The sequence below is a fragment of the Microtus oregoni genome, unplaced genomic scaffold (genome assembly GCF_018167655.1).
Source record: "Microtus oregoni isolate MIOR12 unplaced genomic scaffold, Mior012 000027F_ref0000203, whole genome shotgun sequence".
NCBI lineage: Eukaryota > Metazoa > Chordata > Mammalia > Rodentia > Cricetidae > Microtus > Microtus oregoni.
Window position 1 is genome coordinate 18,494,908 of NW_024543086.1, and position 18,501 is coordinate 18,513,408.

Genomic DNA, 18,501 nt, shown 5'->3' on the forward strand with positions numbered 1-18,501 from the left:
GTGTGCACCATGCACAAGCCAGGCAGGGTGGCTGGCTCGTCAAGCACAGCCACTCTAGCCCGGCCCTGCCCTGGCTTACTTAGCACTTCTTAGCTTCCCTTCCTCACTAAAAGGCTAGGCCACGTCCACCAGTGTTTGCATGGTCCCAGGGCCACCCCTCTAGTTAACAGGAATCAGGGTGAGGATTTGGAATCCACAGATGCTTCCACCAGCCAGGGGTCCACAGGTTTTGATCATAAACTCTGTGTGATGGACGCAGGAAGGCCAGTCCCTGTGTAAGTAGGACAGGCTCTCAGCCACAGTTGGGGGACTTAGGCTTCAACTATAGTGAGCCTTTCAGAGCTGGCCCTATATGACATCTCCTGGCTCACTTCCTCTAGGGGTGGGAATAACAGATGAGTAAAGAAACAGCAGTGCCCAGTGTGGTGGCGCATGCCTTTAATCCCAGTGCTCTGGGACACAGCAGGCAGATCTCTGTGAGCTTGAGCCCACCCTGGTCTTCAGAGCGAATTCTGGGGCAGCGAAGGCTATGCAGAGAGAAGCCAGCGGTTCTCTGTGAGTTCGAGGCCAGCCTGGTCTACAGAGTGAGTTCCAGGAAAGGCTCCAAAGCTACACAGAGAAACCCTGTCTCGAAAAACAAAACAAAACAACAATAACAAAAAGTCAGCATGACCACCAGTCCCCTCGGTTCTGCTTTTTCTGAAGTGAAGGAGGCTCCTTAAGGTTTCCTCAGGCTCAGGCGGGTGTGGGATGTTGCAATGGGCTGTGAAGGCCTGCAGAGCCAGATCCTAGGCAGAACCCGGGAGTCCCTCCAGAGCAGACCTGACTGAACCTTAGCAGCAAGCACACATTTCCAGCCCGCCAATGAATCTAGCTAGACCCTTGGCTCTTTGCCAGGCGTCCTTCCAAGCTGTCCAGGCTGGGGCTGCCGCACCACCTTTGGGTCCATTGGGGGGCGGCTGACACGGCAAAAGTGACAAGGCTACGTCTAAGCTGCAGGTTAAAGACCCTCAACTCCCCTAGGTCTTCGGAACAGAATTTCATAGCACTGTCTCTCACCACTCCAAGGGAGAACGCAGAGGGAGCGTGCATGGGGATGCCTTTGCCTCTAAACCTGTGCTAAGTGGGGCTGCGTCGAGGCAGGTGGGGTTGAGGTCCCAGGGACACGCCGTGGGACCTGACATAACTTTAGGCACCCACGGAGTCGGGAGTAAGAAGGCAGGTCCAGAAGCTCACAGAAGGCAGCACGGTTGGGGTGGTGCAGAGTCCTAGAAGCGTACAGAGGGGCTAACGGGAATCCGGAAGCGAGCAAGGATTGGGACAGGTCACAGGATGCCGGCGATAGCCCGCGCCCACCGGACACTCACAGTAAATGAAAGAGAGGGCCCGCAGGAGCACGACTCTGGTCAGCCAGAAGGTGCCAGTGCGCAGCCGGGCTGGAGAGCCCACGGGATCGCGAGCAGCCGTGGGTGGCGACGCTGGCTTCTGATCCACATTTCCGACCTTCCGTTTCCTCAGCGACCCTTCGGGCGCAGCCATTACCAGGCTATCTGGGCGCCTGCGCACGGAGGTCCCGCCCACACTTCTGGAAAGTCACACAGGCTCCCCTGGTCGACACGCCTACCTACTTGCAACCAAAGCCCACGCGCCACGCCCTCTCTGGGAGGTCTGGCCTAGCGGTGGCGTTTTGTGCAGGCTTCAGTTTATGCAGAGGGACAGGCGTCAGGTGAAGAAGCCAGTAGACACCCGCGCTCTGAGTGCGGATCCCCACTCCGTAGCAGCGATGACCAGGCCTGTGGCAGCGCCAGAACAGGCCCTTTACCCTGAGCTCCCAGGCTGCCCACCGCCCAGGAAGGCGCGAAGCATACTTTTCGACAGTTGGCAGGAACAAACCTGAAAATCAGCCTGGAGCCTCCAATTTCCTATCCTGGCTAAATCTCCTTCTCTGTGGTCCCCAAAGACCCCAGTGGACCTAGGTGGCACTCCTAGGAGGTCTCAAGCTACTCAGAAGGCAAGAATTTACCGACCAGTGGCCTGAGCAGAATCCCAAGGAGACACACACCTACAACTCTGCTTTTATATTTTATTATTTATTTTATTTAGTAGCTCACAGTGGCCTTGAACTGTATAGTCCAGGACGACAACAAACAATCCTCATGACTCTGTCCTCCTCAGTGCTGGGATTGCAGGCCACAGGCTTGATAGCAACTCTGCTTCTTCATGTTAGGGGCACTCGGGCCCGCACACAAATGATAATGGAGAGGTGCTCTGCAGCAGGAGGAAGGGTGTGTGCAGGGCAATGGTTCCACCAGCCTAGGGGTTCTCCGGCAAACTACCAGGCTCTCGGGCACCGCTGGGGGAGTTGCGGGATTTCCTTCATTCCTCTTTCAGACTCTGTATGTCTTAGAGATCTTGTGAATTACCTCTACTGTTTTTAACAATCTGTCTTTAGTATCTCATTTTTGCTGTTTTGGCATATAAATTACCAATGCCTGCCTCGTCAAACAACCCAATAGTGTTTATACCTCCACACGAACCTCTCCTGGGTAAGGACTGGTCTGCAGCTGCCAGGACTCTTCCCAGCCTCCAGTCTCCCCGATACTGCAGTAATAGCATATAAATACATCCCATAAAGTGTTTGGTTTTTTAAGTTTCCTTTTTTTTTCTTCAGAAACACTCCCTTGGGAGCCCAGCTGTGAAGTATGTCCCTTACAGATGTTGCAATGGATAAGACAAATACTTCCCACCTGCCAGGCCTCCCACAGGCCAGCATCTGCCCAAGGTCTCAAACTTTAGAGATCGAGGGAAGGAACCTGTGTATCCTGTATCCAGGTCTTTCGCTAGGAATCCTTGTCCCTGCCTCTCCTCACTGGCATGTGCCAGGCTTGGGATGGGCCAGCAGAGTCATTTGGGGAAGTCAGTTCAGGCCTGCACAGCTTCCCCAGGTCATTTCTGGAAGCCAGCTCCGCGCAGGGACTGGAAGGAGAGGAAGGGCTGCTCCACTATCAGGTGCGATCCTGGGTGCTGCTGCTCAGGTGGGAACCATCCTCACAAAGGGCCCTTTGTCCTCAGCTTCCCCTTGCAGTGGTAACATTGTCCTCCCTGCAGAAGGGCACAATGGGGCATTGTGCAGAGCATAAAATGGGCCTCTTGTTCCAGAATCCAGCACTCCAGCTGGGGCTGGGACTCAGCTCTAGGCTTCCTCTCTGGGTTTGCCCACAGTGGGTGAGGCCAGCAGAAGGGTCTGCAGGGAACTCATGTCCTCGGTGGCTCAAGTTTCTTGCTCCTGGCTTGCCTTCTTGGGATGCTGTCTGGAACTTTCAAGCAGGTCACACAGGGCAGAATTGAGCCAGGAAGGGGTTAGTGTTCTTGCTCATTTCTGCTCAAATTTAATAAGTACTCTGGGAAGCTGGGTATGATGGTGCATACCTGTGATCCTAGTGCTGGTGGTGCTGAGGCAGGAGGATTGCAAATACTAAGACTCTGTTTTAAAAACTGAAACAGCTCTGGTATATTACTCACCCATAAAGAGGAATGGAGTGATTATACTACAATATGGATGAGCCCTAAATTCTTGAGTGGAGACAAGTCAGGCATGTTGTGGGAAACCTGTAGAAAAGGCACTTCCATTATGAAAGATGGATTCGTGGTTTCGAGGGGTGGGGAGAAAAAAGGGAATATGGGGACTCCTTCTGGGATGTTTTCAAATTAGATGGATACATGACCATGCTGATACCCTACATGCCACTGAATTCTTTAGTTTATGTGAATTTCACTTTCTTTCTTTTATTTCTTCCTTTTTTTTAAAAAAAAATATAAGTCTCAGTATGTAGCTCAGGCTGGCCTTGAGCTTAAATCCATCCTCCTGCCTTTGTCTTCCAAGTATCAAAATCACAGATGTGTATCGCCATACCTGACTTCAATGAAATAAAAAAAGTAAACAAAAACTATGAATGAGCTCCTGAAGTGGGATGTCTCACGGTCAGAGGCATTGTTTCTACTTGTCAGAGTAAGTCGTGGCTTCTACCACGTTTGTCTGTGTGTCGAACATCTGGCAGATGAGTTCCTCCACATAGAAAGCAGAACCTAGACAGAGCCAAGCAGCTGGAGGCTCATGCACAGGAGGGGGCCCCAGGGGCACCCTGAGATTTGCTGCTGTCACCTTAGAGGCCACCAGCATGAAGCGGGCTTCTAAACATCACTTTAAGCCAAAAACTACAGAAAGAGTCAAGCTGGCTGGCCAGAGAGAACTCAGATGAGGAGGGGCCGCCCTGGGGCCTCTGGCAGAGAGCTCCCAAAAAAGAAAAGTGGGGAGGGGTCCCAAAAGGGACTGCCAGCACAGGACCCGGCTGGTGTCTCTGGAGGCTTGGTGCTCACCCACTCCTAGCTGGGTCCTGCGCCCCAGCTGCCTGAAGCCTCCAGCCAGTGGCTAAGATGGGTATGGGGACAGGGCACACTGCCCGCTAGCTGGCAGCTCTCCCAGCAGCTGCGGAACGGCTTCACAGAGGAATGAGCCCCCTGTCAGCACCTCGTCCAGCTGTCCCTAGGCACCCCAGCCCAGCAGTCCCCACTGTCTCAGGACTATTGTCCCTGACGTGCAATCGCAGCTGTCTCTGGCTCCCCGAGAACCCAGCTTTGGCTGAATATAATCGTGTACCCTTCATTTACCCCAATTTTTCATGTCTTGAAGTCTGCTTGTGGAAGAGGGCAGGTTCCACATCTGTTGCCTTTGCCTAGAAGAGTGGTCAGTTGGACTGGTCCCTCCCACACACACCCCCGCCACTGTCCACTGGCCAAAACCCGTCCGAGACCGGCAGGTGCGGCAGTGAGCAGGTGCCATGCCATTTGCTGGCTGGTCTGAAGCTGTGACTCAGCGGCTGTTCTCTTGGCTACTGTACCTCCTCTGCTGCACCCTCAGCTCCCCCTGCACCCCAGGGGGATGAGGCCTTGAGTACCAGCAGCAGCTGTGACTTCAAGGTAGAATGGCAGTAAGCTGTCTGGGGTAGGGCCCCGCAGCAGAACACGGCTGTGAGCTGTGCTCCAAACTGGAAGAATTCTTGGAAAGCCCCAGCCCAGAGGTCAGAACCCGGGGGGGGGGGGGTATGAGCTGGACTCTGCCCACAGAGCTGAACTGTCACTGTATCAGCCACTAATGCTGCATAACAAACAGCCCAAACCACAGTGTATGGCCTAGTGGGATCTAACTGAAACCTCCCTCACCACATTTAAGGGAACAGATGCAAGTCAAACAGCAGAAAGCCATTTAGTGGTGTGTTTAATTTGCCCCAGGCACTGATAGGTATCTGGAACCTTCAATCATGGCAAAAAAGGTTTTGGGCTGTCAGGTTATTTTGTTACATTTTTATTCTAAGTCATTTGCTTTACTGCTTATTCAGGAAACAGGGTTCTGCTTGGTAAAGTTGAAACTGTGGGCACCATGGATGGGCAGGAAACCTTGCTGGATCTGAGAATTGGCGCTTGGCAGGGCGAACAGAGAAACCAAGTAGCCCGTGAGTTTCTGAGTGAGTCCCCGCCAACACCTGCTCTATCTAGGCCCTCATGACTCATTTCTGGGGAACTAATACTCAGGTGATGGGGAAAGGCTAAGATCAGGGTGGCTAAGATCAGGGTGGTGTGGGGTCCCCAGGATGAGCACCAGGCACGGGGCTGGAGATCCAGGTGTCTAGTGTCAGAATGAGCCTTTCAAGTCCAGCTTAACCCATGCTGACACTCTGTCACCAGACTTCACCATCCCAGTCACAGATGCCTGCACCTGTGTGGAGGACTTCACGGCGTTTGCCTCCACCCAGGAAAAGCAGCTTGAGCACCATGAGGACCCTACTGAGGTTGGCTTTGGCTTCAAAAGCACCAATTGCCTTGTGCCAAGGAGGAAGTGCCAAGACCCTCTGGATACTGTTGGGAGTCAGCTCCACCCAGGACCCTGATAGGGTGAAGGAAGGAATCCAGCTTGAAATTCAGGGACCCAGGAGTCCCAGAGGAAATGGGGCAAAGCAGTGGAAACAATGGCTTTTCCCAACACATCTCTGGCCTCTGCATAGACCTGTCTGACACACTGAAGCAGATATATGGTCTCCACTGCATGGGTTAAAATACAGACCCTTTCCAGAATCCTTTCAAACTGAGCCCAGCAGAGTGTCTGAAGGAGCATCAAATGCCAAAGATGCTGCTGGGCTGGAGGGAGCGTTCTCACCCTTCCCCGGAGCCAGAGGCATGCAGCAGACTCGGCATAGCATGGCATGACACAGGAGCAGGCAGCAGGCGTGGTGTGGCAGGAACACTGCCGCTGTAGGTCTGAGGGATGGACCATGGGGCAGCAGAGAGGGTACAAACTGACCTCAGCAGCTCCCCTATAGATGACAGGTCTACTGAGGGACTAGCTGTGACCCCAACTGCAATTTCCACTGCAGCCAGCTCTGACAGCATCCCTGAGACCACTGAACGAAGAAGGGATAGGAGGCCAGGTGCTTGACCCAGTGCCCTGAGCATGTTACTGGGAGAGCAGCCTTCTAGAGTGACAAGTGGATCCACTGAGCCCCTCTCCTGCCCCTGGGCACACAGTGAGCAGGGCGACAGTCCACAGGAGTCCTGCTCTGAGTTCACCCTTCACTGCCTGCACATTTTGTTTCTTCTCGGCCAGTATCAGAAATAAAAAATCTCCATGGCCGGCGGGGATGCCCTGCCAGCTGTCTTATGTACAGCTCTGGGTGCAGGGGCAGAAGGAGAAGCAGGCCAGGGCTGAGGACACACAAGCCAAGCTGAGGTTTACAGACCTACTCAATAGCCCTTCCCCAGACTGTTGAGGGATTGGTCCAGGAATGGGCACTTGGAGCAAGTTTAGCCAATAAGATCCTTCCTCTAGAACTGCAAAATCCACACAATAATGGGGAAGTTCGGGGCTGGGGCAAGGTCATGCAGACTGGGGCAAAACTTGGACCAGCCATGAAAGAGGGTGGGGGCAGGAAAAGTTAAGAGAAGGAGGAACTGGTCCACACCTGAACAAGGTCCAGTGGCCCACAGGTAAATTGAGAGGCAGTATCTACAGTTTCCGTTCAAGTTTTAAAGAACTGTCGGTTTCTGCATTATCAGATCAAGGACTAGGAAGCAGTTTCCTACTGTTTGGTCCTAAGGAGGCGCTGGTCACAGCTTCATGTCTGTTCAGGGTCTGTCTAGTGGCCAAGGATGTGAACCAGTCAGTCTGAGAAGAGTCTAAAGACCTGGAGGATGTACTGGTTTTTCAAGATGACCCAACAACGGCCTGGCATGGGCCTGGAGCACCACCTGTGTGCCCATGACTTGTATTGGCCTCAATTCTGAACACAGCCTAGAAGAGCTCAGGGTACCACTTGTGTGCCAATGTACTGGGCAGGGCTGGGTCAGCTCCTGGCAGCCCATAGAGGCCTATAGCTGCATAACTAACAGGGCTGACTACCAGTCCTCTGGGGGTCACTAGAGACCCCAGTGAGAGGAAGGTTCAAACTGTGGGTGGAGCCAGGATGAGCTCCACCTCCTTTCTTCCAAGGGACCAAGCAGTCTAGGGATCTGAGAATAAGTATATTATGGCCCCACGGGTGGGGACCAGGAAGAAGCTGCACTGAGAGCCTGGGGTACCCAATGAGAACTCAGTTTTATACTTTCTCAGCAAAGTTGAAGCCTGAGAGCATGGGTCCATGGAGGCACAGGGGGTTGGGACCTGAGACTTTGGGGGTCAGCCCTGAGAAGAACACAGGGTGGGCCTGGTCTCCATCCTCAGCTAGGCCAAGTAGACTTCTTTTGCTGGTATGGATGGCACTATAACAGTGCACTAGACAGCGGGGGGTCTTTACGCCTTCTAGACACTTCGTTCCCAAAAGGTGGGACCCTAAATGTAAGGATCCCCAATGGAGAGGACAGCCACCGTAGGTGTATAGGGAAGGGTCTTTCTCTCGGCAGGGGCCAGTCAGAATAAAGGAAGAGTTTAGCAAACAATGGCAGCCAGTTCTCCACCCACTCAACACACACACACACACACACACACACACACACACACACCACGAAGCACAACTAGAATAAAGTCGCAACTAAAGTAGCTTCTCTTCCTTGGGGGTCCCCTCAGCAGGTGCCAGGGACTTGAACTTCCTTCTTCCAAGCAGGAACTGTAGGTGCCCCAAGGCCACAATTGCACAGCACTGGCCCTTTCCAGAAGTGAGACTGCGGGTCTGCTGGCAAAACCTGAGGCTGGGATCCCAGACCTGGAGGTTAGAGCACCTCAGCTCCAGGTACACAGACTACCCAAATGGTCTCTTCTGGAAAAAGAAGCTCCCCCAGGTGATAACGGCAGGAGCCATGGTTTTTCCCTGCTGCCACATCCACTGGTTTGGAAGACAGGCAGCCTCGTTTAGGGTTACCTGGCTCTCAAGAGTCACAGCTTAGGGTGGCAGGTACGTCGCCTCCATAGAGTTTGGCGAAAGAATTCTAGCTGCCCTTGGAGACCTCCGGGCCGGGAGCCAACTCGCGGGGGCGACCTCGGGCGCGGCTCGGACTGGTGGCTTGGCGCTGGCCTTGGGAGAAACGTCCCCTTTCCAACCCTGAGCACTCTCCTTCTCTCCAGGCGCTGAGGCGAAGTGGCCCAGCGTGGCCTCCGCCTCCGCCAGACCACCCAGGCCCGCCCGCCAGGACCTCCGCGCCCCTGCCGCAGGTCATACCCGGAAGGACCCGGGCCCCCGCCTCCGGCCCGGCCTTCCGCCAACCGCCCTAGGGACACAGCAGCCGCGACCTGCGCAGCCCCGCCCAGCGCCCCCGTCCTCCCACCTTTGTCCGGCCCCGGGGGGTCCTCCAGCTCACCTAGGTGCTCGAGTTACCAGGGTCACGTGGTGGCTACTGTCATTGCGCCACCCGGCGGGCAGAACCCAGATTTGTTTGAAATAGCGGATTCCCAGTGGAGGGAGGGATGTTGGGCTCAGGAACCTGTGGATTAGCGTCCTCGCCAGCCGCCCGAAAGTCGAGCCACGCTGCAGAGAATCGGACGCCCGGACGCTGGGCAGTGTGTCACCCTTAGCCCTCTGACCCTGCCTCAGTCGAGGGATCAGGCTGCGGGGCGCCTGGCCCACGTGGTGCGGAGGGCGGGGCGGGGTCCTCATCCTTGGATTTGGGGCGGGGCACCCAAGCTCCTCCTCGAGGAGGGCTTGCCTGCCAACCCGGGCCGGGAGGGGCGGGGCTTCGGCCACCGCTTAAAGAAACTTGTTGCGGGTCCCAGAACTGAGACTGAGCTGCAGCGACGGAGGAGCGGCAGCTGGGCGTCTGCGACGGGGACAAACATTGATTCCTGCAACCTTGGATTCCAGAGTGTCCGTCCATAGTGTGACAGGGCGCGACCACTGTGTCCATCCCCACTGCGTACTCCTCCGCGCGTGGCCCCGATGCTGGACATGAGTGAGGCCCGCGCCCAGCCGCCCTGCAGCCCGTCCGGCACTGCTAGCTCCATGTCACACGTGGAGGATTCAGATTCCGACGCGCCACCGTCGCCTGAGGGATCCGAGGGCCTGGGCCGTGCTGGGGGCGGCGGCCGAGGGGACACGGCTGAGGCTGCAGACGAACGCTTCCCTGCCTGCATCCGTGATGCAGTGTCACAGGTGCTTAAGGGCTATGACTGGAGTCTAGTGCCTATGCCCGTGCGCGGCGGCGGTAGCGGCACGCTCAAGGCCAAGCCACACGTGAAACGGCCCATGAACGCCTTCATGGTGTGGGCTCAGGCGGCGCGCCGCAAGCTGGCGGACCAGTACCCGCATCTCCACAACGCAGAGCTCAGCAAGACCCTGGGCAAGCTGTGGCGGTGAGTGTGGGGACTCATGACACTCTGGCTGAGGAAGGGGACATAGGGGCTGAAGGAGGTGGCGTCGTGCCCTAGTTTGGGCAGTGCTCCAGGGCTGGTTCCAGGGTGGGTCTGGTGGAAAAATACCTTGGTCAACAGAGACCGGACACCAGGTGTGGGTGGGACCTTGGAGATGCACGGAGGCCAGTACCCGGAGTGTCACCATCCAGCACTTTATCCCTTCCCGGGGTATCCTGATGAGAACTACAGACCTGGGAATCCCAGCTTCGATTGGCCCACCATGGCCCGTAGGCATAGATAGGGACAGGCATCAAGCTGCTTTGTCCTGGGCATAAGCTGGGACTCAGGATAGCCATGAGGAGTCCAAGTCTGCTGGCTGGTACTGTCCCCAGGTACTATTTCTCTCAGGCCACACCAACCTGGAATGGAGGGAGGGAAAAAGAGTGGGTGAAAAGTGAGAAAGGCTCAGTGGGCACGCTGGCATGAGAGAGGCAGGCATTACTAAAGAAGACAGGAGCACAGAAGTTCCTCCGCACCGCACATCCCAAACCTTCTTCTGCTTGATTCCCAAATCTCCCAGCTGCTTCTGCTTGATTCGAAACAGGTTCTTCTTAGTAACACTGGGCTGAGCAGGATGGTGAGGTTGCCTTGCCCCAACTCAGCTCTGCCCGCAGGCAGAGGCAGAAGGCCGGGAGTCTTAGGGTGTGTGCACAGAGGACAGTCTCCTGGATTTTGCCTTCACTGTTGGAAGCTTGAGGTCGAAAGGGCAGCAAAGCCAGCTAGCTGCCTTGAGTCACAGCTGGCTCCCAGGAAGCCTTGCCTTTGTCAAAGTGTAGTTTCCACTGTGGCTGAGAGAGGGTATGGGATGGACGAGAAAATACGGTTGGAAAGGGGGCGCTCCAGAAAGATGGAGAATTGGGGTCTTGCTTGTTCCTTGGACTCTAAAGAACATACAGTCTTCACCACACAGGCCTAGTGGGCTCTGCCCTGGTGCAGGATGCTCAGCATAAGGGCAGGCTACCCGCTGGAGGGTGCCTTGGCCTCTCCAGCACCCGATCGTGTGCTCCTGCTGTCTGACTCCAGGCCAGCTCCCACAGTAGTGTGTGCGCTGGTGCTGCCTGGGCCCTTGGCAGCCCTGCAGCTCTGGGGACATCCTCGCCCTACTGTGTTCTCTGCAGCTTGCTGAGTGAAAGCGAGAAGCGTCCTTTCGTGGAGGAGGCCGAGAGGCTCCGTGTCCAACACAAGAAAGACCACCCAGATTACAAATACCAGCCACGGCGGAGGAAGAGTGTGAAGGCTGGCCGGAGCGACTCGGACTCTGGCACGGAACTGGGCCACCACCCTGGTGGTCCCATGTACAAAGCCGATGCAGTCCTCGGCGACACACACCACCACAGCGACCACACAGGTAGGCTCTGGGACCCTTAGCATGGGGTAGGTAATAGTGGGACTGACCTGAAGTGTAGGAAGGCCTTCCCTCATTATGGGCAGTGGGCCAGATTTTCCCTAGCCCCCCGAAAAAGCCTCTGGATATAGCTATTTCTGATGCTCTAAAGGAGGGGGCTGAGTAGCCCATCAGCACTCTGGAGATGTGTATCTTCAATAGGACTCCTCGCAGTCTGCCTCCACTCTTCAATGATAGTAGCATGGGACAACAACCCCAGCTTCAGAATCAGGCTGGTGGGTGGGGTCCCAGCAACCAAGCAGCCTTAGTGAAGCTGGAGGCAGGCCCGAGCTTCTCTTTACTCCGCTGTGATGGGGAAGAGCGGGGTTGTGTGGGTTCACCTTGGTCCTGTGCCCAGGGCCAGGTATTCCAAGAGTGTCCCATTAATGCTAGTTCTGGTGGGGCTGGCTGGCCACCTTCCATCCCCCACCCAGGTCTTCAGGGAGGGGCCTTGGGTCTTCCCACAGCATAGTGCTTAACGGAATTTTCTCAGCCAGTAAGTGAGGGCTAGGTCTGAGTTTGCCGGAATTTCTGGGAAGGTAAGGAAACAAAAAGCTGTTGATTCGTACCTGTGGCAGTTACCAGGGTTCCTGGTGTCACCCACCAGCTCCACCCTGGACCCACAGAAGGGGCATTCATCCTTGAAATATACTCTCTTCCTCAGGCCAGACCCATGGGCCGCCCACCCCACCCACCACCCCCAAGACAGATCTGCATCAGGCCGGCAGTGGAGGCAAGCAAGAGCTAAGGCTGGAAGGGCGCCGCCTAGTGGACAGCGGCCGCCAGAACATCGACTTCAGCAATGTGGACATCTCCGAGCTCAGCAGCGAGGTTATCAGTACCATGGATACCTTCGATGTCCACGAGTTTGACCAGTACTTGCCCCTCAATGGCCACTCAACCCTGCCCACAGAGCCCAGCCAGGCCACTGCCTCTGGCTCCTATGGGGGCACTTCCTACTCCCACTCCGGGGCAACTGGCATAGGGGCATCCCCTGTGTGGGCCCACAAGGGAGCTCCCTCGGCGTCAGCCTCGCCCACAGAGGCAGGACCCCTTCGGCCACATATCAAGACCGAGCAGCTGAGTCCCACCCACTACAATGACCAGTCCCATGGCTCACCTGGCCATGCTGACTATGGTTCCTACAGTGCCCAGGCCAGTGTCACCACAGCTGCCTCTGCCACGGCTGCCAGCTCCTTCGCCAGTGCACAGTGTGACTACACTGACCTGCAGGCATCCAACTACTACAGCCCCTACCCTGGCTACCCCCCCAGCCTCTACCAATACCCTTACTTTCACTCATCCCGCCGGCCCTATGCCTCACCACTGCTCAATGGGCTCACCATGCCACCCGCACACAGCCCCAGCAGCAACTGGGACCAACCCGTGTACACCACCCTGACCCGACCCTGAGGCGGCTGCACCCCGGAGGACTCAGTGTCCACGAAGTATAGCCAGGTCTTTGAGGTCTTCCAGAAATGTACTCGGTAGAGGGTGGAGGCAGCCAGCGCAGCCTCGCTCCGTCAAGTGCCTGCTGAATCTGCAGGAAGCCAGGCTTTGTCACTCTGTGTCCCTTTGCCTCTGGATATCCAAACTTCTGCCAGGGGACAGAGCTCTCTTTTCCTCCTCTTCTCTCTCTGAGGTAACTGGTTATTTCCAAGACAGCCATTATGATGAGTGGGTACCAGCGCCTTGGTTTTGCATCTCAGTGAAAGAGAAGATAGCTATGGCTAAGGACAAAGGAGAGACAGGACCTCGGGTTCTTACCAGCCCAGCCAAGAACTCCCTGGAACCAAGGGATGTTGTTCCCATGGTGAAAGCACACCCGTGGACCCTCGGGATACATCCACTTGGGCATCTCTTGGGACCGATGTGAGATGGAGGGGTTTCTCATTACCACAGTTCTTCCCAGCAAGGTTTGGCTGAGACAAACACTTCTTGTGTTTATTTTATTTTTTTGTAATTTTTATTTTAAGGCTTAAACATGTCTGTTTTGAAAGCTGTTGAAGATGTATTTATGTTCTGTATTATTTTATCTTTAATTAATGAAGTCATTTGTGCAGAGAGTAGAATTTAAGACAGAATGGAAGCTTGTTTTGTGAAGGACAGGAGGGAAGTGGTTCAGCACCCCATCACATCTCTTTCCCTGGCCTTCAGATGGCCCGGGAGGCCTCTACCAGGCACGGGAGGAAATGATTACCTCTTGGGGTCTGGTTAGAACAAAACGCCCAGCACCAGCATCAGGTTGGGCATCGGAAGACAGGAATGTCAGTTCTGCCCTCAGTGGTGCCAAGCGGTAGAAGACAGAATTTCCTGCAAGTTGGCAGCTGCAGAACCACGATAATCTTGGCTCTTTGGCACCAGGCGCTACTTACCAAGCTGTGAAGGGAAAGCCCCCTCCACTAACCTGCCCAGGTTCCTAGTTAGAAAACACCACCTGCTTCACCGCCCCGCTTCGCTGTGTGCTGTGTGTAACTGGCTACTTCACAGAAACTTGTGCCTTGGAGACTTTGTACATTTACTCACATCTGAGAAGTTTGCTTCTTTTACATTTTTCTACTTTTCCTACCTTTTTTTTTTAGAGGAAAAAACTGTCTTTTTTTTTCTTTTAGCATATCTCATTCTGGGGGAGGGGGTGGGACCCACAGCAAACTCATTTTTATGCAATCTATTTTTTTTGGCATTAAATTCAGAAAGATATTTGCTGACCTTCGCCTGCTGTGTTTCGCTACTTTCTGACCAAGCAATGCTAACTTTTGTACAGATCAATTTGATAAAATTTTAAAAAGTGCTTTTTATCTACTTGGAGCATGCTTTGTGTGTTACTTCTCTCAAGCCTGGAGGTTTTTTTTTCGTGAAGGTTCCCAGGAGGGAGGTGACACTCTGCTAAGGGTCTGGTCATTAGGCCACTTTTAGGGGTGCAGAGCTCATTCAGACTCCCCAAATCAGGGGCTTCAACTCATCATAGGGAGGTGGTCAGACATCCCCTCACAATCACTTGCTCGGAGTTTAAACACCACCCCTTTAGCCTTGTCTGGCTTCCTCATTTTCGGGGTTGCTCCTAAGGATACAAACAGGTGCAGATGGGCCATTTTAAGCCATGTTTTCCTCCCAGGCGAATCAAGACTGGTATCTGGGTAGCTATGTAGTGTGTCTCAAGCTGATAGACATTTTGGGGGAGATGGGGTGTCCTGTCTCAGAGCCAATCGGGAAGCAGCGAAAAACCATCCCAAGAGAGCCTGGCAGAGCTGTCTGCTTAGAGGAAAGTTTCTAGGGAGAAAGTTGTTGTGAGGAGAGACAGCGGGAGGCCCCTGCCAATCCTCTTGGGTGCATGTGGTTAGCAGGGGCTGCCAGGGCCGTCTGCAACGCAGCTATGTAGACTTCATCCTCAGTCTGGAGGTGGAAGGGACTCTCAAGCACCCCAGTGTGGAGGGGTTTTACTACTTCCCTTGCCCGACTTTGGGAAGCCTGACTTCAGGGCCCGCCAAGCCCAGCACTTGGGGAAAGCCACCTGGATCTGTCTACAAGAGCTCATGAGGTCTGAGTGTGCCAGGCTGCCAGGTGTGGTGCCAGGAGTGGTGCTCTGAGAACTCGTTTACTGGATGGCTGATGCCTTCACAGCCAGTTGCCCATGTGGATCCAGCCCTGCCAGACCTACATCCAGCCAAGGGTTGTCTGTACCCATATGGCCCTCAGAGTTTTCTTATTGACACCCCACACCAAGAAGAACCCCAGGCGCCCGGCTCACTGACAAAGCTGCGAGGCCCTGCTGCTGGGCTGGGATTAGCTTTGGGGCTTGCCAGGTTCCCAAGGGCCAGGTGGCCCTGCCAGTTCTGTTGGGACTTGGCGAGCCTCCTGAGAATTAACTCCTGGGGCCCGGGCCCATCTGACTTGCCTACCAGCCCTGATTCTGATGTTGTCCCCTGAGAGCCTCCTTGCATCGGAGCAGCATGAAGGGGGACACCAGTGTCCTGGCCACTCCCCCACCACCTCTTTCCTTATAGATGCCCTGTCCTTTGTATCTGCCTGTCTGCTTCCATCTCAGCTCCTGGGTTTACCCCAGCTGGTGGCTTCCCATTGGTCCACTCAGTCTTCAGAGGCAGAACCCCAGGCTGGATATCCAGGCAGCTCCCAGCGCTGCACTGAAGCTGTGTCTGGGGTGGACAGGCTGGGGGAGGAGAAGTATGGTTGCACTGGTCCAGAGGAAGAAATAAAAATATTTCCCTGGCCAGCTTCACCCCGAATCCAAGCTTTGGAGTCCTGTTCTCTCAGAGTACCCATCCCATTAGCCCATCCCAGGGGTAGACTGGAAGAAAGTTTCTCATTTTATTTCCTCACCCAAAACAATGTTGGCTCTGATCTCAATAGAATGGAATGCCCTGTCCAGAAGAAAGGGGGCAAGGGACCTGTCTGCCCCAGTGTCTGAGAAACTGGGGGGGGGGGGGGGGAGAACCTCCATCCCTTGCTGATCTTCTTAGGGTGGTGTCAGCTCTTGGGAGCTGGTGTCTGTTTGGTCAAGTTCATGTCCATTCCAGCTATCAGTTCCTGATAATAGAGGACTTGTGTCCCTCCAGGCCGTCCCCTCTTTCCAGACTCTCCCAGGTAGTCAAATGGGGTCTACATACCCATCTTTTCTTCCCAGTGTCTGACCTCATGCCAAAGCCCTGCCAAGGACTGAGTCTCTCTGTCCACCCCCACCCCCTCTGCCTACCCTATGCTTGCTGGGGCTGCTGCTGCTGGCTCTGGGCTCTGGAGATGTGCTCTGGGGTGTGTGTGGGGGGAGATGTCCCAGTTTCCAGGCACTGGGAAGATATGGATGCTCATCTGTAGGCTGTGAACCAACACTATCTCCTGTCTCCCACTCTACTACATCGTGGTCAGTGTGACCCCAAGACAAGGAGATAAACTGCCCCTGTCTGTCCCCTGGCCAGGCAAGGAATTGTCCCGAGGGAGGAAGATTGGACAGGACACCATGTTTTCTCTATTTTTGTACTGGTAGCACATAAGATGACCTCCATAACCTAGTAAAGTCACCTGGTACTGGCTTTGCCAGCCTGAGTACTGCCACTGAAGAGACTTCCGGCTCCCACATACTGCAGTCCCTCAGCCAGGAGCCTCCCCCTGGAGGCCCTGACTTTTCCAGGAGCTTGGTCAATAGGGGGATATTATCCCACAGCAACCACCGCCACCAATTTTTGATTCTTCAGGCGTCCTGTAACCCCAAGTCATTTGGGCTGAAATCTCAGCTCTGAGGCCTCTGTACATGATGGGTATTCAGAGGCTATTGTTCTACCTGTATCTGATGGGGATTCAAAATAGAGGTCCCTCAGAGCCACCTCATCTGCTACTACCTCTTCTTGTTGGAGCACACGGCTGCCTCAAAAAGTCTTGGTTTTCTCACCTATAACTAAAAATGACTCTTTTTTTGGCACTCCTTCAGACCTCTTGAAAATCTTTTTTGCTCATGTGCAAAATAAGGAGGATGGTTTGAGGTAAGAAAATATAGAGAGGAATAGTCAGAGTTTATGTCCTCGGTAGGGACTTAAGACAGCCATAGGCTTGCTTCTTCCTCTTTGTCTACTCCCAGTACTGAAGCCCGTCCACTGAAGGGCCTGTCTCCCTCGCACAGCATTCAGACATGTGAACAGTTTCCTGTTGGGGAGACAGGATGGAACAGTGACTAGAAAAACTGCCTCAGTTTCCCCCATGCCCATGGGACAGCCTCACCAAAATTTCCTGAGGATAAACAAGCCTGAAGTGCTATGGCTCACTGGCTGACCTCTATGAGTAGCACCTTTCCTTCCCGTCTTGGCCAAGTCTCCAGGGAACCTGTCCCTGGATCCTTGTCCAGTGTCAGCTGTCCCTTTCCAAGCCTTTCTGTTCCCTAAAAGGGACTGGGTTCTCAAAAGTACATCCGGGTCCCTTACACCAATCCCGAGGAAGCGTTCGTCTTTCAGGAGAGCCTCTCACACCAGGTTCTTGGACTAGCTCACATCTAGATTTTTCTGGGCCGTCTAGCCCAGAGGACCCTGTAAAGGGTTAAGGGGCGCAGGCAACCATGCCCACAGCGGGTGGAGTGGCTGGTGCTGGGCCAAGAGCTGGGAAGGCTCTGCATTTTAATGAATCATTATTGCCGGCGAGGCCTTTGTCTTTCTTTATCCGGTGCACAATAAAAGAATTAATTAGACAGAGAATGGCAGGCCAAGGAACTGACAGGCCATTAGGGGCTGCTGAGTGACCGATGAGACACAGGCCAAGTGGAGTTCCGCCCCGGAATGATAATGGCCAGCCGGGTGCTTTGTATGCAGGACCAGTGGGCCCCGGTGGCCAGCACTATGACTGCCATTATGGCCTGGGCAGACACAGGGCCCTGATGATCTGGATAGCAGGGAGAGAGAGATGGATGAAATCATACACTCATTTCTCTATTTGGAACCAGAAGGGACCTTGGGGAGATTATTCTCTCCTTTGGACTTTTGTTCTTTGGCTGGGGGTCAGATGAAGTTCAAGTATAGGGATGGAGGTCCCCATATTACAAAAAGTAGAGAGGGTAGGAGGGGAGAGATGGGAACAACACAGGAGGGAGGAGCTGGCTGTGCCCAGCCTTGGCTACTACTGGCTTTGTTATTCAAACATCACCAGAAAACACATACTAGCTGTTGCACTTAGGAAAACTGAGTTCCCTGCAGCTCGGTGTCCTTCCCAGTGACCAGCAAGTGTCCAGAAAGGAAGCGTCCAGCCCAGGATAGGAGCAGAGATACAGCCCAGTCAGAAGCTCACAACTGGAGCCTGCTGCCTGCAGTGTGTCTGGCCAACAGGAGGCTCAGCTGGCCTAGTCTCTGATTCAGTGAGTTCAAACTCCGTGAGAACTTCTGGGGTTCCAATTACTGGATGGGTTCTTGTTCACCTCCCTGACTTGCAGAGCTATGAGAGATGTGTAAAAGACAGTCTTTCCGTGCTTGCTCCTGGTGACGTCAGAACCCAAACAGGGTAGGTCAGCTGGCCAGTCAGCAATCCTTCCTGGGATGGACGTTAAGGGGTGGGTGATACCTACCCCACCCTCGGACTTTGCTGTACCCAGCCTGTGTTTTGAAGCACATCTTCCCCAGGGCTCTGCTGTCTTCTTTATTCAGTCAATGAGCTGGGGGTACCGAAGAGGCCAGCAGCATTTATGGGCTTTTATCTATGAAAGTACAACTGCCAAGATCTGTCCCTGGAGCAAGATCTT

At 54.4% G+C, this 18,501-nt stretch overlaps 2 protein-coding genes across 4 annotated transcripts in view; one reads left to right on the plus strand and one right to left on the minus strand.

Moving 5' to 3' along the window:
• Positions 1-9,065, minus strand: part of Lmf1 (lipase maturation factor 1) — a 105,454-nt gene extending 96,389 nt beyond the window's left edge. Inside the window, exon 1 of one of the 3 annotated variants that reach the window (XR_005976479.1) lies at positions 1,368-1,551. Coding sequence is in view for 1 of the 3 variants with exons in the window: in XM_041676557.1 (XP_041532491.1) it covers positions 1,368-1,539 (172 nt within the window). In the remaining 2 variants the exon portion in view is untranslated. Of the gene's footprint in view, positions 1-1,367; positions 1,552-8,841 lie in introns of those variants that run through there. The other 2 variants (XR_005976478.1, XM_041676557.1) reach the window with 2 other exon arrangements.
• A 210-nt stretch (positions 9,066-9,275) lies between these two features.
• On the plus strand, positions 9,276-14,069 carry Sox8 (SRY-box transcription factor 8). The gene is made up of 3 exons (XM_041675846.1): positions 9,276-9,829; positions 11,008-11,237; positions 11,938-14,069. The coding sequence occupies exons 1-3, from the start codon at positions 9,417-9,419 to the stop codon at positions 12,684-12,686; spliced, it is 1,392 nt and encodes a 463-aa protein (XP_041531780.1). The 5' UTR covers positions 9,276-9,416; the 3' UTR covers positions 12,687-14,069.
• The last annotated feature ends 4,432 nt before the right edge of the window (positions 14,070-18,501 follow it).